The sequence below is a fragment of the Drosophila guanche genome, unplaced genomic scaffold (genome assembly GCF_900245975.1).
Source record: "Drosophila guanche unplaced genomic scaffold, DGUA_6, whole genome shotgun sequence".
NCBI lineage: Eukaryota > Metazoa > Arthropoda > Insecta > Diptera > Drosophilidae > Drosophila > Drosophila guanche.
The window spans coordinates 4720273-4738866 of record NW_022995751.1 but is presented as its reverse complement, the minus strand read 5'-3'; the positions used below and the strand labels follow the sequence as shown (position 1 = coordinate 4738866).

At 47.9% G+C, this 18594-nt stretch overlaps 3 protein-coding genes across 4 annotated transcripts; 1 reads left to right on the top strand and 2 right to left on the bottom strand.

The window, feature by feature from the left end:
- Nucleotides 1-484: 484 nt before the first annotated feature.
- On the bottom strand, nucleotides 485-9809 carry LOC117587324. Of its 2 annotated transcripts, XM_034277955.1 has the most exons (13): nucleotides 9669-9809; nucleotides 8945-9503; nucleotides 8692-8892; nucleotides 7731-8510; nucleotides 5278-6219; nucleotides 4724-5212; nucleotides 2496-4664; nucleotides 2046-2437; nucleotides 1832-1987; nucleotides 998-1769; nucleotides 838-930; nucleotides 694-777; nucleotides 485-627 (listed from the first exon to the last, which is right to left on the bottom strand). In XM_034277955.1, the coding sequence occupies exons 1-13, from the start codon at nucleotides 9714-9716 to the stop codon at nucleotides 491-493; spliced, it is 6822 nt and encodes a 2273-aa protein (XP_034133846.1). In that variant the 5' UTR covers nucleotides 9717-9809; the 3' UTR covers nucleotides 485-490. The 2 variants fall into 2 exon arrangements, with proteins under 2 accessions (XP_034133846.1, XP_034133847.1); XM_034277956.1 differs by lacking the exons at nucleotides 4724-5212; nucleotides 5278-6219; nucleotides 7731-8510; nucleotides 8692-8892.
- On the bottom strand, nucleotides 9736-11441 carry LOC117587326 (cytochrome c oxidase assembly protein COX18, mitochondrial). Its single transcript, XM_034277958.1, has 2 exons — nucleotides 10931-11441; nucleotides 9736-10873 (listed from the first exon to the last, which is right to left on the bottom strand). The coding sequence occupies exons 1-2, from the start codon at nucleotides 11393-11395 to the stop codon at nucleotides 10280-10282; spliced, it is 1059 nt and encodes a 352-aa protein (XP_034133849.1). The 5' UTR covers nucleotides 11396-11441; the 3' UTR covers nucleotides 9736-10279.
- Nucleotides 11442-12162: 721 nt separating this feature from the next.
- On the top strand, nucleotides 12163-17155 carry LOC117587325 (F-box only protein 39). The gene is made up of 5 exons (XM_034277957.1): nucleotides 12163-12395; nucleotides 12737-12892; nucleotides 12995-13099; nucleotides 13161-13971; nucleotides 14030-17155. The coding sequence occupies exons 1-5, from the start codon at nucleotides 12253-12255 to the stop codon at nucleotides 14165-14167; spliced, it is 1353 nt and encodes a 450-aa protein (XP_034133848.1). The 5' UTR covers nucleotides 12163-12252; the 3' UTR covers nucleotides 14168-17155.
- The last annotated feature ends 1439 nt before the right edge of the window (nucleotides 17156-18594 follow it).

Below are 18594 nucleotides of genomic sequence, written 5' to 3'. Positions count from 1 at the left end.
TCAAGCGAGGCGCGTAAGCAGAGCTCGCACCAGCCCCGTGCGCCCCTTCCACCTTCCGCTACCTACTCCCCCTTTTGACCTACGAGTCGCTTGGTGTCAATTGAGTGTGTGTCCGCTCCGAGTTGACCGTCAATTAAACGAGTGGCAGTGGCTGCCCCCAAAAAGGCAGCCAAGAGGCAACAGAGGAAAAATCCACAGCTTGAGTGGAATCGGAGTAAGGCTATGGGAATGGGACTGGGGATAAGTCAAGAAAACATCAACGGACTTGTGAATTAAATCATTGCCGTCGCTGGCGAATGTTGTTGTTTTGACGCTGATGTTGTTGTGGTTCCGCTTATTAGCATTGATTATGCCATTAAAATGCCGCTGGATACGGGAACGACATTTCAAACGACAGAAATATGCAAAAATAAAACAATTTATTACAAGTTTTGTTACAAAATTCGAACTTTACATATAGAAGTCATGTAAGCGATAAGGAAGTTTCCCCTTAGAAGCGCAACAAGCTCTCATTGATCTTCTCGTAGATCCAATCGATGTAATGATTCACGCGCACATAGACACCCGGTCGGTTCATGTAGCCACAGTGCTGTCCCCAAGATATCAAGCCATACAGGGTTTCACCATCTATAAATAGTAGAAGAAGAAATTGTCAGAAGATACTGAACATTAGCAGGGAGCTAAAAGTTGTACCATCATCAGAGCAAACAAGCGGACCGCCAGAGTCGCCCTCGCAGGCATCTACGCTCTCATCCATGGAACCAGCACAGAACATGCCTGAAAGTAAGTTAAAGATTTTTAAGAGTGGCTTACAAATTTAACTATAATTAAACACACCTTCGGACATGGCTGAGCCATAGACTTTCGATTGCTTGCAGGTGGCATCCGGCAGAATGGGCAACTCCGCAGATCTCAGCACCTGAGCGGGAGCTGCAATGGAAGAGGGAACAAAATTAGCTGTATACCAGATATCTCTATGATTGATAACCCAACTTACTGGACACACCCGATTTGATGGAACCCCAGCCGGAAATGGTGCAATTTCGATTCGCTTGGAGCACCGCATTCTTGTCCGGCAGACAGATGGGCTGCACATAATCGCTGAATTTGAGCGGACGCTTGAGCACCACCACAGCGATGTCATTGTTCATGTGAGTGCCGTCGCGGAACTTCTCGTGCGTGTACCACTTCTCAATGAAGGTGTCCACCTCGGAGGACTCGGCAATGTTGGCATAATGATCTCCCACGCGCACAAAGTACGCATCCTTCGCATTGCCATAGAGACAATGAGCGGCGGTGAGTAGATGACGCTTGGAGATCACCACAGCGCCGCACCAGTGGCTGGAGATGCCGCCACGTCCGCGTGTACGAATGGTAGCCTGCCAGGGATGACGACCGCGACGCGCTGTCTTGCCCTTGATCACACGCTCCCCGCTGTGGGCATACTCATCCGACAGATCGTCCTTGAAGATGCCACAGCGACGAGGCGAGCGCATGGCGCGACTGGAACGCTCCCACAGTCCAATGTCGGAGTAGGTCAGGGCAGCGCTCTTCTCAACTCCCGCCTGCTTCAACGCCTTGAGGCGACTGGCTGAACGCGGCGGCGGTCCCGCCGAGCAATGCAGCGCCACATCCTCGGTATGATTGCAGTTGTGATCGCCCCAGTTCCAGTGGCTGCACTTGTCGATGCTGATCTCATTGCCCAGGCACATGACCTGATCCAGCCAAATGGGTCCGTTGCCATGGCCAAAGATTTTATTTTCAAGTTTCTAAAGGGATAACAGGGAATAAGGTGAAACTTTATGGAGAGATCTCGACTGATCTGGCTTACCGCTGGTCCATAGTAGCCCAAGGAATTGCATGCCACTTGGGCGGCCTTCAGATTGAAGTCATCATCGCACACGCTGCCCCATACGCCATGATATTTGACCTCCAATCGGCCCTCATTGGAGCTGCGTCCACCCTCCAAACGAAACTCTACAGGAGCCTGTGTGTGAGAGGAAACATCATAAGATTCTAATGGGAATTCCTGACGCTCAACCCACCTGACAAATGGCCGCACTTTCATCCGACTTATCCGCACAGTCCGCTGTGTGATCGCAAACGAAGGCAGGCGGTATGCACTCCTTGGATGTCTGACAGAGCCAATAGTTGTTAGGACACTTCATCATGGGCACTTTGCAGGCCACGCCGGCCACCTCATCGACGCCGCAGTTGTGTACGCCCCAGCCCTTGAAGTCACAATCCTTGAGCATTGTCTCGTTGCCATGGCACTCCACCTCGTCCATGGCATAGTTGAAGTTCTGATCTTCCGGTGCATAAAAGGAGCTGCCACGCACCTCTTGGGCGCCCAATTTGTAGCCCAGTTCGCGGCACACCACATCGGCGTCCCGCAAGCCGAATTTGTCGTCGCAGACATAGCCCCACTTGCCATTGACTGGGGAGGGAAAGGAATTGATTAGTGAACGAGTTTGTACTCTCTGGTTAAGACTCACCTTTAACAGATATGCGACCCATGTGTGGCTTCTCGCCGCCAGTTAGACGCACCTCGTAGCCCAAGTGCTGGCAGTTGCTCTCATCCTTGCGATTGCCGCAGTTATTGAAGCCATCGCAGACCGAGTCCAGCGTCACGCAGTTCCCATTCTGGCAATCGAATTCGCAGCTGTCACTGAAGGAGCTTCGCACGCCGATCTTGGGTGTGGCTGACTCGGCATTCGGATTGGACAGCAGCTCCCAGCTGTTCTCCTCCTGCGGCTGCTGCGGGTCTTCAGGCGCTTCCCACTCAGCTGGCTTGTCTTTATTGGCAAAGGGATTGGGCATCTCTGGATGACGACGATGAAAGTCGGGACTATGCTCGTGGTGTCTGTGCTGATGTGGGGAGTGAGGGGGCAGATGGTTGTGGTTGTGTTTTTGGTGCAGCGAGTGCGGTTTGAGTAGATTTGGATTTGGATGACGTCTGTGAAAGTCACGACTGTGACCGGACGCGTGCCAATTGACTGTCGTTGTCTCGATTGCCGCACGGCGTGTGCTCCGCTGGTAATCGGTCTGTGATCGGTACGTGGTGGGATCTAAGGTCTGCTCGGTATGGGCCGTTTCCCCAGCATCTGCAAAATCAGAGTCAGAGTCGTCAGTTAGGTCCAAGCTCTCCTGTTCCCCGGCTTTAATCAGTTCAGCGTCATCGTCCGGATTGGCTGTTGTTGTCGCTAATCTAACAGGGTTTGGAGTTGTCGTTGTAGTTGTCGTGGTCGTGCTAGTGCTCGTTGGGGGTTTGCTTATCACAGAAACTAATGCCAATTCTGCCTGCTTTGCCTGCCGCTCCTGAGCATTGCCACTGTGGTTGAAGTAGGGACGCAGCATCAGCTTTAGCGCCTCACTGATGGCCAGCTGGGACACAGGATCAGGCGTTGTGGCTCGCTGGGAGACTGATTGAGGCGTTGTGGGTGCCTGTTCGGAAGGACTGTAAAACTTATGATTAAAGGGAGGCGGCGCATAGCCACTTCTGGCGGTTGTGGTCGTCTCTGGAAGCCAATAAGGCCTTGGTCGATCGTTTGCCTCATAATCAAGTTCCTCTTCATAATCGTTATCCTCTTCAATGCTGGAATCGTCAGGTCGTGCTGTTGTTGTACTGGTTGTCGCTGAGGACCCCTTGGCCCAGGAGGCATTACGCGAATGGGCAATGCCCGCATAGGAGGGACTATAATGAGGCTGACTGCCACTGCCCCTGCTAGTCAGAGGCACCGAGGCATTAGCTATGCGAGGATAAATGGGAAACACGTGCAGCGTGGAGGGTTTCTTTGTTGTTGTGGTCAGCGGACTGGGATTGGGCGGCAGCAAGCCACCATAGAGATTCGATTCATCGGAAGGAGCTGCTGGAAGTGGGCTGCTGGGAGTGGGTTTAGGGGGCTGCCGTGGGGCACTTGGATTGAAACGTGTGTCTATCTGATGCGATTCACTTGGCAGCTGATCGTTGTCCTGTTTGGGTGGCAGCAAACCCCGACTGGGTGCACGCGGATAGGCCTGAGGCTCTTGGGGATCGTAGTCCAAGTCGATTGGTTGCTGTCCTGCTAAGTGTGCCCTGGAATGGAGTTCCCTGCCACTAGGCTGGTACGGATTGTAGGTCGGTCGATCGTCCGGCGTGTAGTCAAGGTCCAGGGGTTGTTGTCCGCCGAGTGGAGCAAGTGGAGGCATTGATTGGTTGGGTGTTTGCTTTGGGGGAATGGGCTGCCATCTGCTGTTCTCCACTCTGGGACTGTAGTTGTGGCGCGACGGAATGGGTGCAGGAGCAGGTTCCTCCTCAACGGGCACCGCGTAGACCACCTGGCCAGGAGTGTTGGGCGCCATGGGTGCCAGAGGAGTGCTGGGCGCCAGTGGAGTCTTAGATGTAGGATAATTACGGTTGGGCTGTAGCGATCCCTCCACATAGAGCACACTCTGAGTGGGTGAACGATGGTCGTAGGAGCTGCCCTGGCCGGACCAGCCCTGCGCCTGATTCGCATGATACTGGGGACTGTGTTGGAAGCCAATGCCCGCAGGACGCTGCATGTTCATGTCCCTCCAACGATCACCATCGCCAACGACCCTCGTTGTGGTCGTTGTCCTCGCCACATAATGATTGCCCCACGGATCCTGCCCAGCTGTCGTGTACGACTTGGACTGTCGATTGTCTGCAATGAGGAAAGAGCAAAAATTAAGACAAGTCGAACAACAGCAAAGTGTTAGTAACCATTCGGCTGATCCCGCCACCCATAAGAGGAGGAGGAGGTTTCCCTTTCGCCATCACCCCTGACGATATAGTCACAGCGATCGTGGCTGGGCACCTCGGCATCTGGCTCGCACAAGCGACGGGAAATGCTGAAAATCTGTCCACTCGGACAGTCGTAGATCTCGGCCTGCCCCGGCTGGCAACGGAAGAACTTGCTGGCAATCCGCGGATGTGGCAGCGAGCCACTGATGCCTACGGGACAGACGGGTATGGCGCCCTCGGCTTTCATTTGCTGCGTCCACTCGTAGATGATCGACAGCTCGGTGTTTGTGTAGAGTCGATCCTCGCGCTTCACCTGCTCCTTGGGCTGGCACAGCCCGTGGAAGACACTGAAATGTTGCTCTGCCGGACAGCTGGTCAGCACCATGCCATTCGGGCCGCAGCTCAGGAACTTTGTGCAGTCGAAAGGATACACGAAGTAGCCACTGGCACCCACAGGACATCGCACAACTGCAAGAGGGGAGAGAGCATTGTCAGACACACAATTTGGGACTCGATTGGCAGCCTCTACTCACAGCCAGCCTGCTCCACGGATCTCTGCTGGTTGTACGGTATGCGATCCCAGCTGGCCACCTGCTCGTGAGGCACACAAAAGCCGCGGGAAATGCTAAAGATATCGCTGCTGAAGCATCTCCTTGTCAGCGTGTGTCCCTCCATGCAGTGCAGATAGCCCATGGCATCGAAGGGATTGGGGAACAGGCCAGTGGCTTGGGGTGGACACGTCAAGGCAGCGGACGCGGGCCGATAGGCGGCACCTCCGTCAAAGGGCGGTCCAGTTGCTTGTGACGGGTATCCTCCGGTAGGTGGGTAGCCGCTTCCAGGATATGTTTGTGGCGGGTAAACACCGACCTCGGAGAAACCTCTGCCCTGCGATTGTCCGTAGGCTTCATCGAGTGCAGGTGCGGTAGGTTGTGGCTGATACCTGCCATCCAGTGGCTGTCCTGAAGGTCGAGGCTGATATCCCCCATTCAATGGCACTCCGGAAGGTTGTGGCTGATTTCTGCCATCCAGTGGCTGCCCTGAAGGTCGAGGCTGATATCCCCCATTCAATGGCACTCCTGAAGGCTGTGGCTGATATCTGCCATCCAGTGGCTGTCCTGAAGGTCGAGGCTGATATCCCCCATTCAATGGCACTCCTGAAGGCTGTGGCTGATAACCACCATCAAGTGGAAGTGGGTAGCCTCTGCCAGGCCCGTTTGGCATCTCCACTTCCGCCTCTTCGCTCAGTTCGTGCTGCGTTTCGCTCAGATACTCCACGCGATCGTAGGCCGCCGTCACCTTGTCCCTGGCCACGCACAGCTGCTGCGAGATGCTAAACACTTCGCCCTTCTTGCAGCTCTCGATGGCTGCCTGTTGATCCCAGCAGATGACATACTTGGTGCAGTCAAAGGGATGCAAGTAATAGCCCTGGCTACGGGGAGGACACGTGATCATGGTAAGATCCTGCATAAAGTCAGCTACAGCAGGAGGGAGGAGACGATCAGCTGAACTCGAATCAGTGGGAAAGTGACAGAAGCTTACTTGAAAACTGTCCCGAAATGTTGAGCTAAACATAATCCAGATAATCATGGACAGAGAGCAGATGACGAGCCGCACACACCCGCTGGGACAGACTGAAGACGAAGCCGGGGGGACAAGACTCCACCTGGAGCAGTCCATTCTGACACTTGACAAAGTGACCCGCATGGAAGGGATAGGGGAAGTTGCCTTGGAGACTGCGTGGACACGATCGCAGGGGAGATTGCAACGTCTGACTGTCCTGATAGCTGTAAGTGGTCTGCACCTGCAGCTCCTCCCAGAACTTGACCCGATCTCCAGCAGTTACTTGACGCCGCGGACGGCAGGCCTTTTGCGACAAACTGAAAGCCAACTGTGGACCACACTCGACGATGGACATCTTGCCAGCGGAGCAGCGAACATATTTGCCAGCATCGTAGGGATAGAGATGAAGGCCATCGGTGCCACCCGGACAAGCGGAGAGAATCATTGCTGGTGGAGGCAAAGTGTAAATGGAGAGACTGGACACCCGTGACACGACTTACAATACTCGTAGCTGATCTCCGAGACGATGTACGTCACATAGTCGGAGTAAACCAATTGTGACTTGAGCTGGCACTGCCCCTTGGATATGCTGAAGACATAGCCAGGCTGACAGCCCTGCACGGCCACCTTGCCGGCCTTACAATTGAGGAACTTGGTTTGATCGAACGGATGGACGAAGAGTCCATCCACGCCCGCAGGACACAGCAGATCGTTGGCAATCGTCGCCACAGAAGTCGCAGGAGTGGCTGAGAAGGGGGCACAAGGATAAGAGTTTATACCAAAAGTAGATAGAGCAAAGAATGGAAACCCCAAGATGGTAAAGCAGATGAAAGGATAAAGCGGAAAGGATTGGACTCACTGGAAGGCTGCGTGGAACCGCTGCGGTATGTTGCACCACTCTGAGCAGCACTCCTGCCGCTGCAGTCCACTTTGTGGGCAAAGTCACAAGTGCTGCTGGCAGTGCTCCAGGCAGTTCCCGGCCCACAGCTCTGCACAGAGGTCTGACCATTGGCGCAGTTGAGGAACTTGCTGCAGTCATAGGGATGGGCTTGCAGACCAGTAGCACCCGGAGGACATGAAGCAACGTCCAGATTTACATTCAGATTCGTTCCATGCGACTGTCGCCCTTCACTGAGTTCATGTTGCGCCTCCCGCAGATACTCCACGCGATCGTAGTTGGCGGCCAGTTGATTCTTGGCCACACAACGCTGCTGGGAGATGCTGAACACCTGCGACTGTGGACAGCTTTCGACGACAGTCTGCTGATTAAGGCACTTGAGATACTTGCTGCAGTCGAAGGGATGCAGATAGTAGCCCCTGCTCTGCGGAGGACATGTAACCGCTGTGAAATCCTGCATAAATTCAGCTGCAAACGGGGAAGAGTCACAACGGATCAACGGATAGGAGAGTTAAGGTTTCGGCTTACTGGAGAACTCAACGCTGAGATAATCGTAATCCAAATAGTCATGGGCAGGGAGAAGATGACGGGCGGCACACACCCGCTGGGACAGACTGAACACAAAGCCAGTTGGACAACATTCCACCTGGAGCTGGCCATTCTGACACTTGACAAAGTGCCCGGCATGGAAGGGATAGGGATAGTTGCCCTGAAGATTGAGGGGACAAGCTTTGAGCAGGGATACCAGAGCTGAACTCTGCGTTTCCTGATAATTATAGCCCGTCGTCTGAACTTCTAATTCCTGCCAAAACCTCACACGATCCCCAATGTACACTTGATGACGCGGCCGACATTCTCTTTGCGACAAACTGAAGGCCAACTGTGGGCCACACTCGAGGATGGACATTTGCCCGTTGGCGGAGCAGCGAACATATTTTCCCGCATCATAGGGATACAGATGAAGGCCTTCTAAGCCACCAGGACATGCGGTAAGCATCAGAGCTGAGAGAGGGTAAAAGGTTAAGAAAGATGATTGAGAGTCTGACCGAATGGGGGACTTACAATACTCAAAGCTGACCTCAGAGATAATTAAAGTCACATAATCGCTGAAGACCAACTGAGATTTCAGCTGACAATAGCCCTTGGATATGCTGAACACAAAGCCCGGCTGACAGCTCTGAACGGCCACTTTGCCGTCTTTGCAATTCAGGAATCTCGTCTGATCGAAGGGATGTACAAAGAGACCATTCGCGCCAGCAGGGCACAGTAGATCCCTTAAGTGATGCTCGGCAGAAGCGAAAGCAGCAGCTAGGACAGGGCAGTGGAGTAAGGATTATAATTTCAAGCAATAAAAAAGCAAAAGCAGCCAAAAGCAAAGGCATGGAATAGCATATGAAAAGCAAATCAAACCCCAAATGGAAAAGCAAATGAACCCAAAGCAAAGCAAAGGCATAAGCAATATAAAAATCAGAAATGAAATTCGACTTACAGGACGACGACTGGGCAGAGGAGGCTGAAAAAACACATACCAACTGGTGGGCATCGAAGATGTGCCCATGGGGACATGTCTCCACCCTCGCTTGAACACCAATGCCGCAAACCAGATACTTCTGCGGATCATGATGATGCTGATGAAGGCCACGCAGACCGGGGGGACAGCTGGGAACCTCCGAGGAGACTTGTGGGTAGCCTGACCCAAGTGTTAGTTAGGGGGCAAAGTGGTGAGCATTAATCATACATACCCTGTCCGGTTGCTCCTGCGCCACAGTCGACGGTGCTCTTGTGGACACAGATGAGGGCGGATGGACTGAATGCCGTGCCCGGTCCGCAGTCCTGCACAAAGGCTTGTCCATTGGCGCAGTTGAGGAACTTTGTGCAATCCGTGGGATGTGGCTGCAAGCCAATCACTCCAGGCGTACATCTCGGCTCTGCATCGAGTTCCCTCAGACGCGCTGATCGATTTGGCTGAGCTGCCGCTGGCGCTGCACATGCCACATTGCTGGGATGATCGCAGACCAATGTTTGGGCATTAAACAGTGTGCCGGGTGCACAGGTTTGGATGGTGGGACTGCCATGGTGGCAGTTTACATAGCGATGGCAGTCATAGGGATAGGCCACCACACCCGAGAACTGCGGCGGACATGCTCCTCCTGCGCCTCCTCCACCCGATGGTCGTTCGTAGATGGGCTGCTCTTGAATGTTCCCGTGCGTCGAGTGGCCTGCCGATAACCCGACTTGTTCCGATTGATCGCTGCCTGTCGTCCGGTAGCCGCCAGAATGATAAGCATTCGCCTCATGCCCCTGTCGATGGCATAATTATGAAATTATTATTGAAAAACATCAATTAAGATTGATCTTTGAGGGTTTTAGCTTGTAAATTAGGATCAATTCAAGTGCGCAATCACTTCCTGTTTACAATTGGCAAAGCTGATTCAGGGCGGATTCCAGACTCCATCAAATACTCACATTATACAGGAGGAGCACCAACCAAAGGCCCAAAAGCCACTTGGCCATGTTTTTCGTTTCTGTTTTCTTGAATATAGATTTTGTATGTATATTCCTTTATATTCCACAGCTACTGATAGCGACTGTTTAAAGATGTTGCCCGAAACGCGTTTGAATTTCTGTTTTCAGTTGTGATCCCGCTCAAGTCTCAGCCTCAACTGACTCAGCGCTCGGCTCGCGTTTCAATTGATAGAAGGAGAATCTCTATCTCTGCTCCCTGTTCGTTGATAGATGCTGATGAGACTCGGTCGCTCTCGCCGCACATAGCCAATTGAGTCGGGAATTATCTGTTTTAGTAATCTTCAAGACCTTTTTGTTTTTACTGCCTTATCGCTGCATTTTTGTTTGTATTCTTTTTTCGAGGGTTTTTCCCTCACATATATTTATGGTGATGCTCTGCTACTGCTGATAATGAATGGGATGGGATGGCATGGATGCTCCTCCGCGATGATTTACAGTGGCGCAAAGTTGCATTTTATGGCTGCCCTGCTCTCTGTTTGTATTTGCATTCAACAAACAACTTATGTTTCACCTAATTTAGACTAGAATGACTAGGGTATGGGGGTAGTGGATCACTTGGCTGCTGGCTTATCTGCTGGCGGCGTCTGCTCAGCCAGTCCCACTCTTTGCTGTATCTTTAGCCAGATCTGATCGTAGGGTTGACTCAGTTCCGTTTGCGTTTTGGGTATTCCCACCGCACGTCGCACTTCGGGGGAGAGCAGCAGCATATTTTGGGCCAAGCCAAAGCTGCTGGAGGCCACCCAGTACACACACAGAGCCGAGGGCACGGTGCAGGCCACGGGAACCATCACGAGGCTCAGTCCGCGAAACACATTAGTGGAAATCTTCTGCAGACGCGTGGGCGTTCGTGTTCTCGACATGGATTGCAGCTCTATGATGCTCAGATTGAGCAGGCCCAGGGCCACTGGCAGTATATAGGAATTGTCCACCACAGTGAGGTTTGGTATCCAGCCAAAGCCGCCAATTGTCATTTCTGTGGCGGTTATTTGGGCTTGCAGCGTCGTCGGATCCGGCAGCATGTAGACCAAATTGCGCAGGGCAACAGACTGGAAAATCCACAACGGAATCTGACCCCACAACACGATGATTGTCTTCATGGGATGGCAGTTGTCGCGCACTATCAGGGTCTGCCATTGCTTCTTGATCTGCAAGGAAGGGGGAATTTAGCAAGTGTTCAATGAAATTGTTTCTGTTATGCAAACCGAACGCCTGTAGACGGCTGTCGTTTGCTTGTCGCTCCACTTGAACTTTTGCTTGGCCATCGCAGCCTCCCGCTTTAGCTCCTCCACTATGGCCGGCATTTCCAGGGCTAGCCGCTCAATGCGCGCCGTTATTTTGTGCTGGTAAATCGTCAGCGGCAACGTGACGACTCCTCGAAACAGGAACGTGGACAGCACAATGGAGGACCACCAGGGCAGGCCACTGTAGTCGTGGATCTGGATAAGTGCATCCTGCATGTAGGCCACTGGCGTGCTGTTCGACAGAGTCTGCCAAAATCCGACTAGACCGCTGGCATTGGAGAGTTGGACAGTTGCCGCTGCTGCCGCGGCATCTGTTGATGCCAGGCGACGATCGTGTGTTCCGTTTGGTGGGCTTGCTCGTAAGTAGCCATTGTTGTATGTGACCGCAATAGCCGGCCGTCGGCAGGCCCGCAGCAACGTTGTCATTTAAAAATAGTTAAAAACAAATTATTTCGTCCGGTAACCGCGGTTATCGTCTGACCCTCGAAAATATACCAAAACATAACTTTTCCTTTTCAAAATATACCGTAAACATACCATTAAATCTAAATAGTTTTCCTTGAACTTGATATTCTATTAAATATTACCTGCTAGCTAGGACTCTCAGCACTAAATTTTCTAATTTCATTTGATTAAGCAATCAATTCTCCACAAGATCTGCTAGTTTGGAGAACTTATTTTTGTTCCTTTGTTACCAAAATAAGTTTCAACCTAAAAAGGTCAAGAGAATATAACCATCAGACGTAAATAGGAATGGAGTGCTACGTATTTGACCACTTGTTGCTTGTCAACCGGCATTCTGTTCATTTGTATACCCTATTTCCATTAATTATTGCCAGTATAACTATATCTAGGAATAACATGTTTTTAGCAAATATTAGCAAGTTTTCTTAGACTTAACATTTATGAGCATATCTCATAATATCGTTGGCCCATTGTCAGTCATGTGGTAACCAGGAATATTATGAAGCTTGTCGAATATGTAGAAAGTTCAGGAAAAAAATATCTTGGTCTTCTATTTGCAAGAAATAAAAGATAAAACGGATATAAATATACGGATAGTTTACGGTTTTAAATTCAGCTGCCTAACTCAAGTTGTTCATCTGTTTAGTAAAAAGGTCCCAAGTGGGTTAAGTTGATGCACTCTTGGTATATCGGCTTATCGGTTTTCCATAGCGCAATATTTTTCTAAGGGTCAGACGGATATTTTTGCGTTTCATCCGCGGTCACACTGCTTGCAATTTTTCATTGTTTAAAACGCAATAAACAAAAAACAAAAAGTAATGAATTTAAGCCAAAGCCACCCACCATGGCAGACAATACCAGCAGTGGCTCTAACACAGATTTTTGACTATCTGGAGCCCCAGGACAGAAGGTCGGCAGCCAGTGTTTGCTACACCTGGAGACAGTGCCTCTTTCAAAAACGGTAAGTTGATGCAGCTGTGTGGGTATTTGTATGCGTTCGTGCGTGTGTGTGTGAGGGCTGGGTTCACTTGTACATGACTGGCTGAAACATTTCCATTTTTCACAAAAACGATTATATATTTCATTGTATATGGTCTCGTATATTATGGAAATGAGTTTATTCAATACACCAAGAGTATGGGGACAGTCAATGACCCTCCTTGAGTTGTAGGTGACGTTTCAAAAAACACCTCCATTTGGATACGTTGCAGCAACTCTGGTCTTTTGTTTATTTTAGTGTTGTAAACAGTTTTAGGTGCAATATATTTAAATTTTAGTTACATTTTTCTTCCAACTCCACAGATATTTTAAAAACTTTCGCTTTCAAATCAATGTGGCGCGCGATGATCAGTTAACCTTCTTCCACCGCAGTATGGCCCAGCTGGCCAGAGAGCTGGTCATTGTCTTTGACTTTCACAATGCATTTCAGATCCAAAAGATGCGACGACTTCTTTGCAAGTACGTAGTATTAATAGATATTGCATTTATAGATATAATATATATTATATTATATTAATAGATATAAACAATGACCCAAGTAACATTTCCTTTATTCCTTAGAGTGGCTCGTTGTGAAAATATCCAAGCGCTGCGATTTCAAACCCACAACGTAGGACTTGCTGCCGTAGGAAATATGCACAGCGATCACTTTGTGGGCATAGAACAGTAAGCATTACGCCAGAGAATGCCAGAAGACAGTTTCCCAAGTTTTCTTTTACTCCATCAGATGCTTTGTGGAACCTTTGAAGCTGTTTCTTAACCGCAAGTGCAAGCCCTGTCATTTGCTGGACCTGGGTGCCATTGAAGCTCTCACCTACTATGGTCAGGAGCTGCTTAGGTCCTGCGCCAAGCCCCAGGAGCTACAGCAACTGACACTGGCCAGCCTCAAGTACGATCCTAGTCACTATCCAATACTCTCGCTGGACATAACGCTGCTGCAGAAGTGTGCTAATCTTCAGGTGCTGTCCCTGGACTACGACACGCTCACCGATGAGCTGCTGCACACCATCCAGGTGCTGCCACTACGAAAATTTATCATAGTAGTCCATGGCCTGGACAGCGAGGAGCAGGCGAGTGTGTCGGAGTATGCCTGGGCCAACTTTGCCAGGCATTTTACAAGCATTGACCTAGTGCTGACATTGGTGTACGCCTACGAAGCCATTGAGCTGCTACAGACACGTGTCCTGCGTCGCCACATGCCAGTAACCCATGTGCGGCTGTTGTTCTGTGAGTTCATGAATTCCGAGGCCCTCGACTGGATGTCCCTGAACAACAAGGACACGCTGCGCAGCATCTACTATATGGATTCTGCGTATAAGCATAACAATCGCTTGGACTACCGTCACAACTTTCTGCGCCAGGACCCCTTCGTAATGATGGCCTGGCGCTGCGTGCGCCTGGAGGAGATTGTAGTGCACGGCTACCTGATGGATCCGCACAATCTGGTGGGCATTGCCCGTTTGCGAGGCCGCAAGCTGAAGCGCCTAGAGGTTTCCATGATTGACTGGTCCATGTCTCCGCTGAATGCCTACAAAGAGGTGAGTATCCCATACTTTCATACGATATACGGGCTTGATTTACTTTTATCTTTCCTAGGAAATCTGCTCGCTGCTGGGCCAACAGTGGGCACCCATCAGAATAGATGAACTTCCTCCATCGCTGTCGTATGGCCCTGTGGACTATGAAGTGCGTGATCAATTCGTATACGAGATGATGCGCCAGGATCTCGGCTAGTAAGTGGATGCAGCAGAAAACTCAAGTAAAAATAACCAAAAAATGAAGCAAAGTCATTAAGTAAAGGCGAGAAACAACCGACATGACCCGTGATCAACTCGAGAGCGTAGAAATTAACTTAAACATTATGAAACTTCTAATTACGTAGCTAAAGCAAAACCTAAAGATGACAAAAGCAAAGGCTAAATTGACCCCGCATATAGCGTATATGTATGCGTGTATCCTAAGTTATGACAAAGTGTGTAAATGTAAACTGCAAATTGATTGGATTGGCGAGCATTTTATAGAAGTTAAAAATTTAAGTTTTAAAGTTGTATAATCAAAATCGCTATCAAGTTTCGTTCGTTGGACAGACGAGAGGCGAAAGGCGAAAGGCGACAGCTGGGAGCTAGAGAATGTTAGGAGCAAAGCAAAAAGACTTGAGCAAGCCACAAATCAATGTAATTTATTGTAAAGCAAATGGGCAGAATGTGTTTGTTAATAACTGCTAGAAAAAAACATCATTTTATAAGCAACAAGAACTGTGATTCAAAGCAAAAGCAAAAGCAAATGCGATTACGAATACGAACATGAACACGAACACGAATCGAATGCAAGAGCGAGAGAGCCAAGTGTGAGCATCAGAAACCACAACAACAAACACCAAGAAATTGTTAAGTGAATTGATTGTCTAGTTAGCTAAGTTTAAAGATGTAACCAAGTAGAGTGGTTTGGTGGAGAAAGTGGCAAAGAAAGTGACTTTGTGAAACCAAGTACGACCAATGTCAAATTGTTTGCTCAAAAATGCAATTGGCACAAATTGTTAACCTCTGTAATAATGTGAATATGTAAATGTGAACACGGCGCTCAAATGTGATAAACTGGATGACAAAGAACATGACACGACAAAAGGGCAAACCACAACAAATGTAATAACAACAACGAGAGTACGATCCTCGTTCGCTAAGCGCCGCCGCCATTTGTCTAGTTTTCAAGTGATATTATGACAGCAAAAGAAAGAAAAGGACAGACACCCACACACACACAGACACAGACACAAGACAACATACACACTCACAGAGAGACACTCACGTATACAAATATATAGAGTATATATAAATATTGTAATAGCCAAATATCTAAGGGCTAAATGATGCTGCCGTTTACTGTCCATGCGATGCAATGCGTGTTCACGGCCTAAGGCAAAAGCAATAGCAACTAGCAATATGGCAAAGGCAATGGCAATGGCAAAATGTAAAACCCACAACCAACTTTTAAGTATTTTGTAGCACCGGCATTAATTTATACAACTATATGTACTACTACTACTATATTTTACCTATGTTTGCACAAAACAGCAGCGTATTGTCCAGAGCTCAACGCGATAGATCGTACTGCTGGTGCTCCCAAATGTTTGCTCACCGAACAACAAGTACAACCACAACGACAACAACAACAACAAAAATGGTACCTGAAGATCATGTTGAGCATTTAGAGAACAACAAGAACAACAAACAAACAACAACAACAAGACACAAAGCACTTGCTCAAATTTAACAATCTAAACAAAACAAAATCTATTGAAACAGAAGACTGAACCGACAAAGAAACACTCACAAAAAAAGTGCGTTGACTATGCTTGTCGTAGCGAGGGAGTGGAGGGGAGAGGAAGAGGAAGAGGCAGCACCGAGTTCTTGGACAAGCCGCAAACAACAAAAAACAACCACAAATGCGATCTCAAAGACAACTCTTACAACTATCCAATCGACCATCTATATTTGTATGTAATCTGTATGTATCTGTAAACAACCTATGCATGTAAACATTTTTTGTTATGGATTGCAGTAGCGAATATTAATTTGTAAATCACAGGGAAAACCAAGCAATCTATGCATGTATGTAATGCTAAACAACAACTGTAGTTAATTTAAGTCTAGTACATACCAACCGCGCAACAACCAAGCGACAAAACAACAACCAAATGTGATAAAAGTGTCATGCTGCTTCCGAAAAGAACGAAAAGAACATCCAGTGCCATCCAGCACACATGAATGAAACCGAACCGAACCGAACCGCACCAGTTGGTGAATGATCAAGCGATCGGTCGGTCGTTCGGCGGTCGGTGCGTCAATCAATGGATTTATTCAGTTACAATCAAACGTATGAAGTATGAAGAGTATTATAATTTTTGTGTTACACTAGAGTCACTTCCAACAACGCTGCTGTACGCGTAACGTAACGTAACGTAACGTTCTTTTTGTATACTTACTACAACAACAGCAACAACAAAAATATATATTTTATATGCCATTTATTGTATTTAAATTTAAATTCGAGAGGAGAGAAGGAAACCAATTTTTGTAAATCATTCCACAAAACACACACAAATGTAAATCATTGTAAACCCACAAAGCAAAATGCGATTTATGCTAGCCAGCAGCAACAAAAATGCAGCAAAAACAACAAAAAACAGTAACAACAATGTTTAAGATAAGTGTTGAGAGCAGAACGAGAGGAGACAGAAGGAAGGAACACCAACGAGAAGCAAGCATGTTATGTATATGTATATGAAATGAGTATATAAGAGTGAAAGAAAAACCCTGATGTAAATGAATGTGTGTACACACCAACGAGACGATACTAAGGGTAGTGGTGTGTGGTGATCCCGGGGGGGAAAGAAAGACGATAAAAAAACAAACAAACAAACAAAAACAGCCGTGCATTAACAACAAGATTTATAAATGTACAACAATATGTACATACATATATGCAAGTTATGCTTAAAAGTTATGAGAGCAAAAGTGAAGTGAAGAAAGCTGTGATAAAAAACAACAAGAAGGAAAACCAGAAGAACACACCAACACTAAAAACAACAACAACAACCACTATTACAACAACTACAACAACAACAGACAACAACAACAAAAGAACAAGAAAAAAGCCAATGCGAAACATGTGCGACCAACAAAAGAATGTTAACAACTTTTCCAAAACAAAACAAAAACAAAAAGAGAGTTAAGAACCAGAAGAGAATAGAGATGAAGATGTTGATTAGATGGACCATCGGGAATGAGGCCCAATGATATAATGATTAGCAGATCGACAGCCGATCGAGTAGTAGTACGATAGTTAGCTTAGCGGGAATACGGCAGCAGCAGCCAGACAGCGCAGGGCAGCAGAGTGAAACGAATTCTTTTAGTTATATTCAATCTGATTTTATCCAAATAAGTGGAAACCAATGTTAAATTATATTCAAATGTAGCAAATACTCACACAAAAACCAACAACAACAAGAACAAGAAAAGTATGCACATAGAACGCTTTAAATTAATGAATGAAAACATTTTATTTCAAGCTGATTTGCCATGTCTATGAGTTCCGCAGAATTTGTATTAAAGCTAAAACTACAGAACAAAAATTATATATAAACAAATGGCCAGCAACAGTTTTTGTGGCATATGCAATATATCATTAACATTAAGACATGCAACAAATTATAAACCAATTATGTAGCAAACAAAATGCATTCACTTGAAAAATCAATAAAAAAAAAAACAAAAATGTTATAAAAATGCAAATAAAAATTTAACTAATTTCAAATGTTTCCCTTGCCATACAAAAATGTTAAGATAAAGTTCTTCAGCAGCTGTTACACAACCAAAACATCAACACACACACACACACTCATGGACTTCCGCAGCCACCCACACACACGCATAAACCTTGAGGACTTCCGCTTGACGCAAATGCTTTGCCTCTCTCTACGTGGGTGCGAGCTTTTCTCAGTCCTTGAACTTTTGACCTTGTTCTTTGGGCCCGTCCTCAGCTTTATCTCGGTCCTTGGATTATGTAAGCGGGTGCAGGTTATGCAACATGCCATCATGGAGGCTGGGCTGGGCTGGGTCTGCATGCACTTTGCCAGTGGCTGCCAAACTGCCGCAGGTAAACATTGATAAGCAGCATTCTCTGGCGGATTGAAGATAGCTATCACTTCAATCAGATAGCGTTGTTTAATGAATGACTAGCCGTGTCTGCGAATGGCTTATCTAAACTAGAGACAGTCAGCGTCAGCAGAGCAGAAAGATAATGCTAGGAAATGATATCCGTAACCAATAATCCCTACAGTCAGCTGCCATAACACCCGCGATAGACTCGCCCAAGTTTAATATAAATAAATATTACGCTTATTGATTTGTGCAGCCTTTTGGCCAGCTTTTGCTTCATTATTGATATACATTGTCGTGCCATAACGTAATCGCATGAGTAATGACCCAATATCGAGAGTACCACTGGCACACGCAAATAGCACCTTTTGTTTAGGTGTTTTGGGAGGAAAAATCTCACTAGAAAAGCTTCACGAAATGCAGTCAGGAGACGGAGAAAACATTGGCGTCGGCGCTCTCAGTCATTCTCTCACTCTGCTCTCTGTCGTTCTCTTTCGCTCTCCG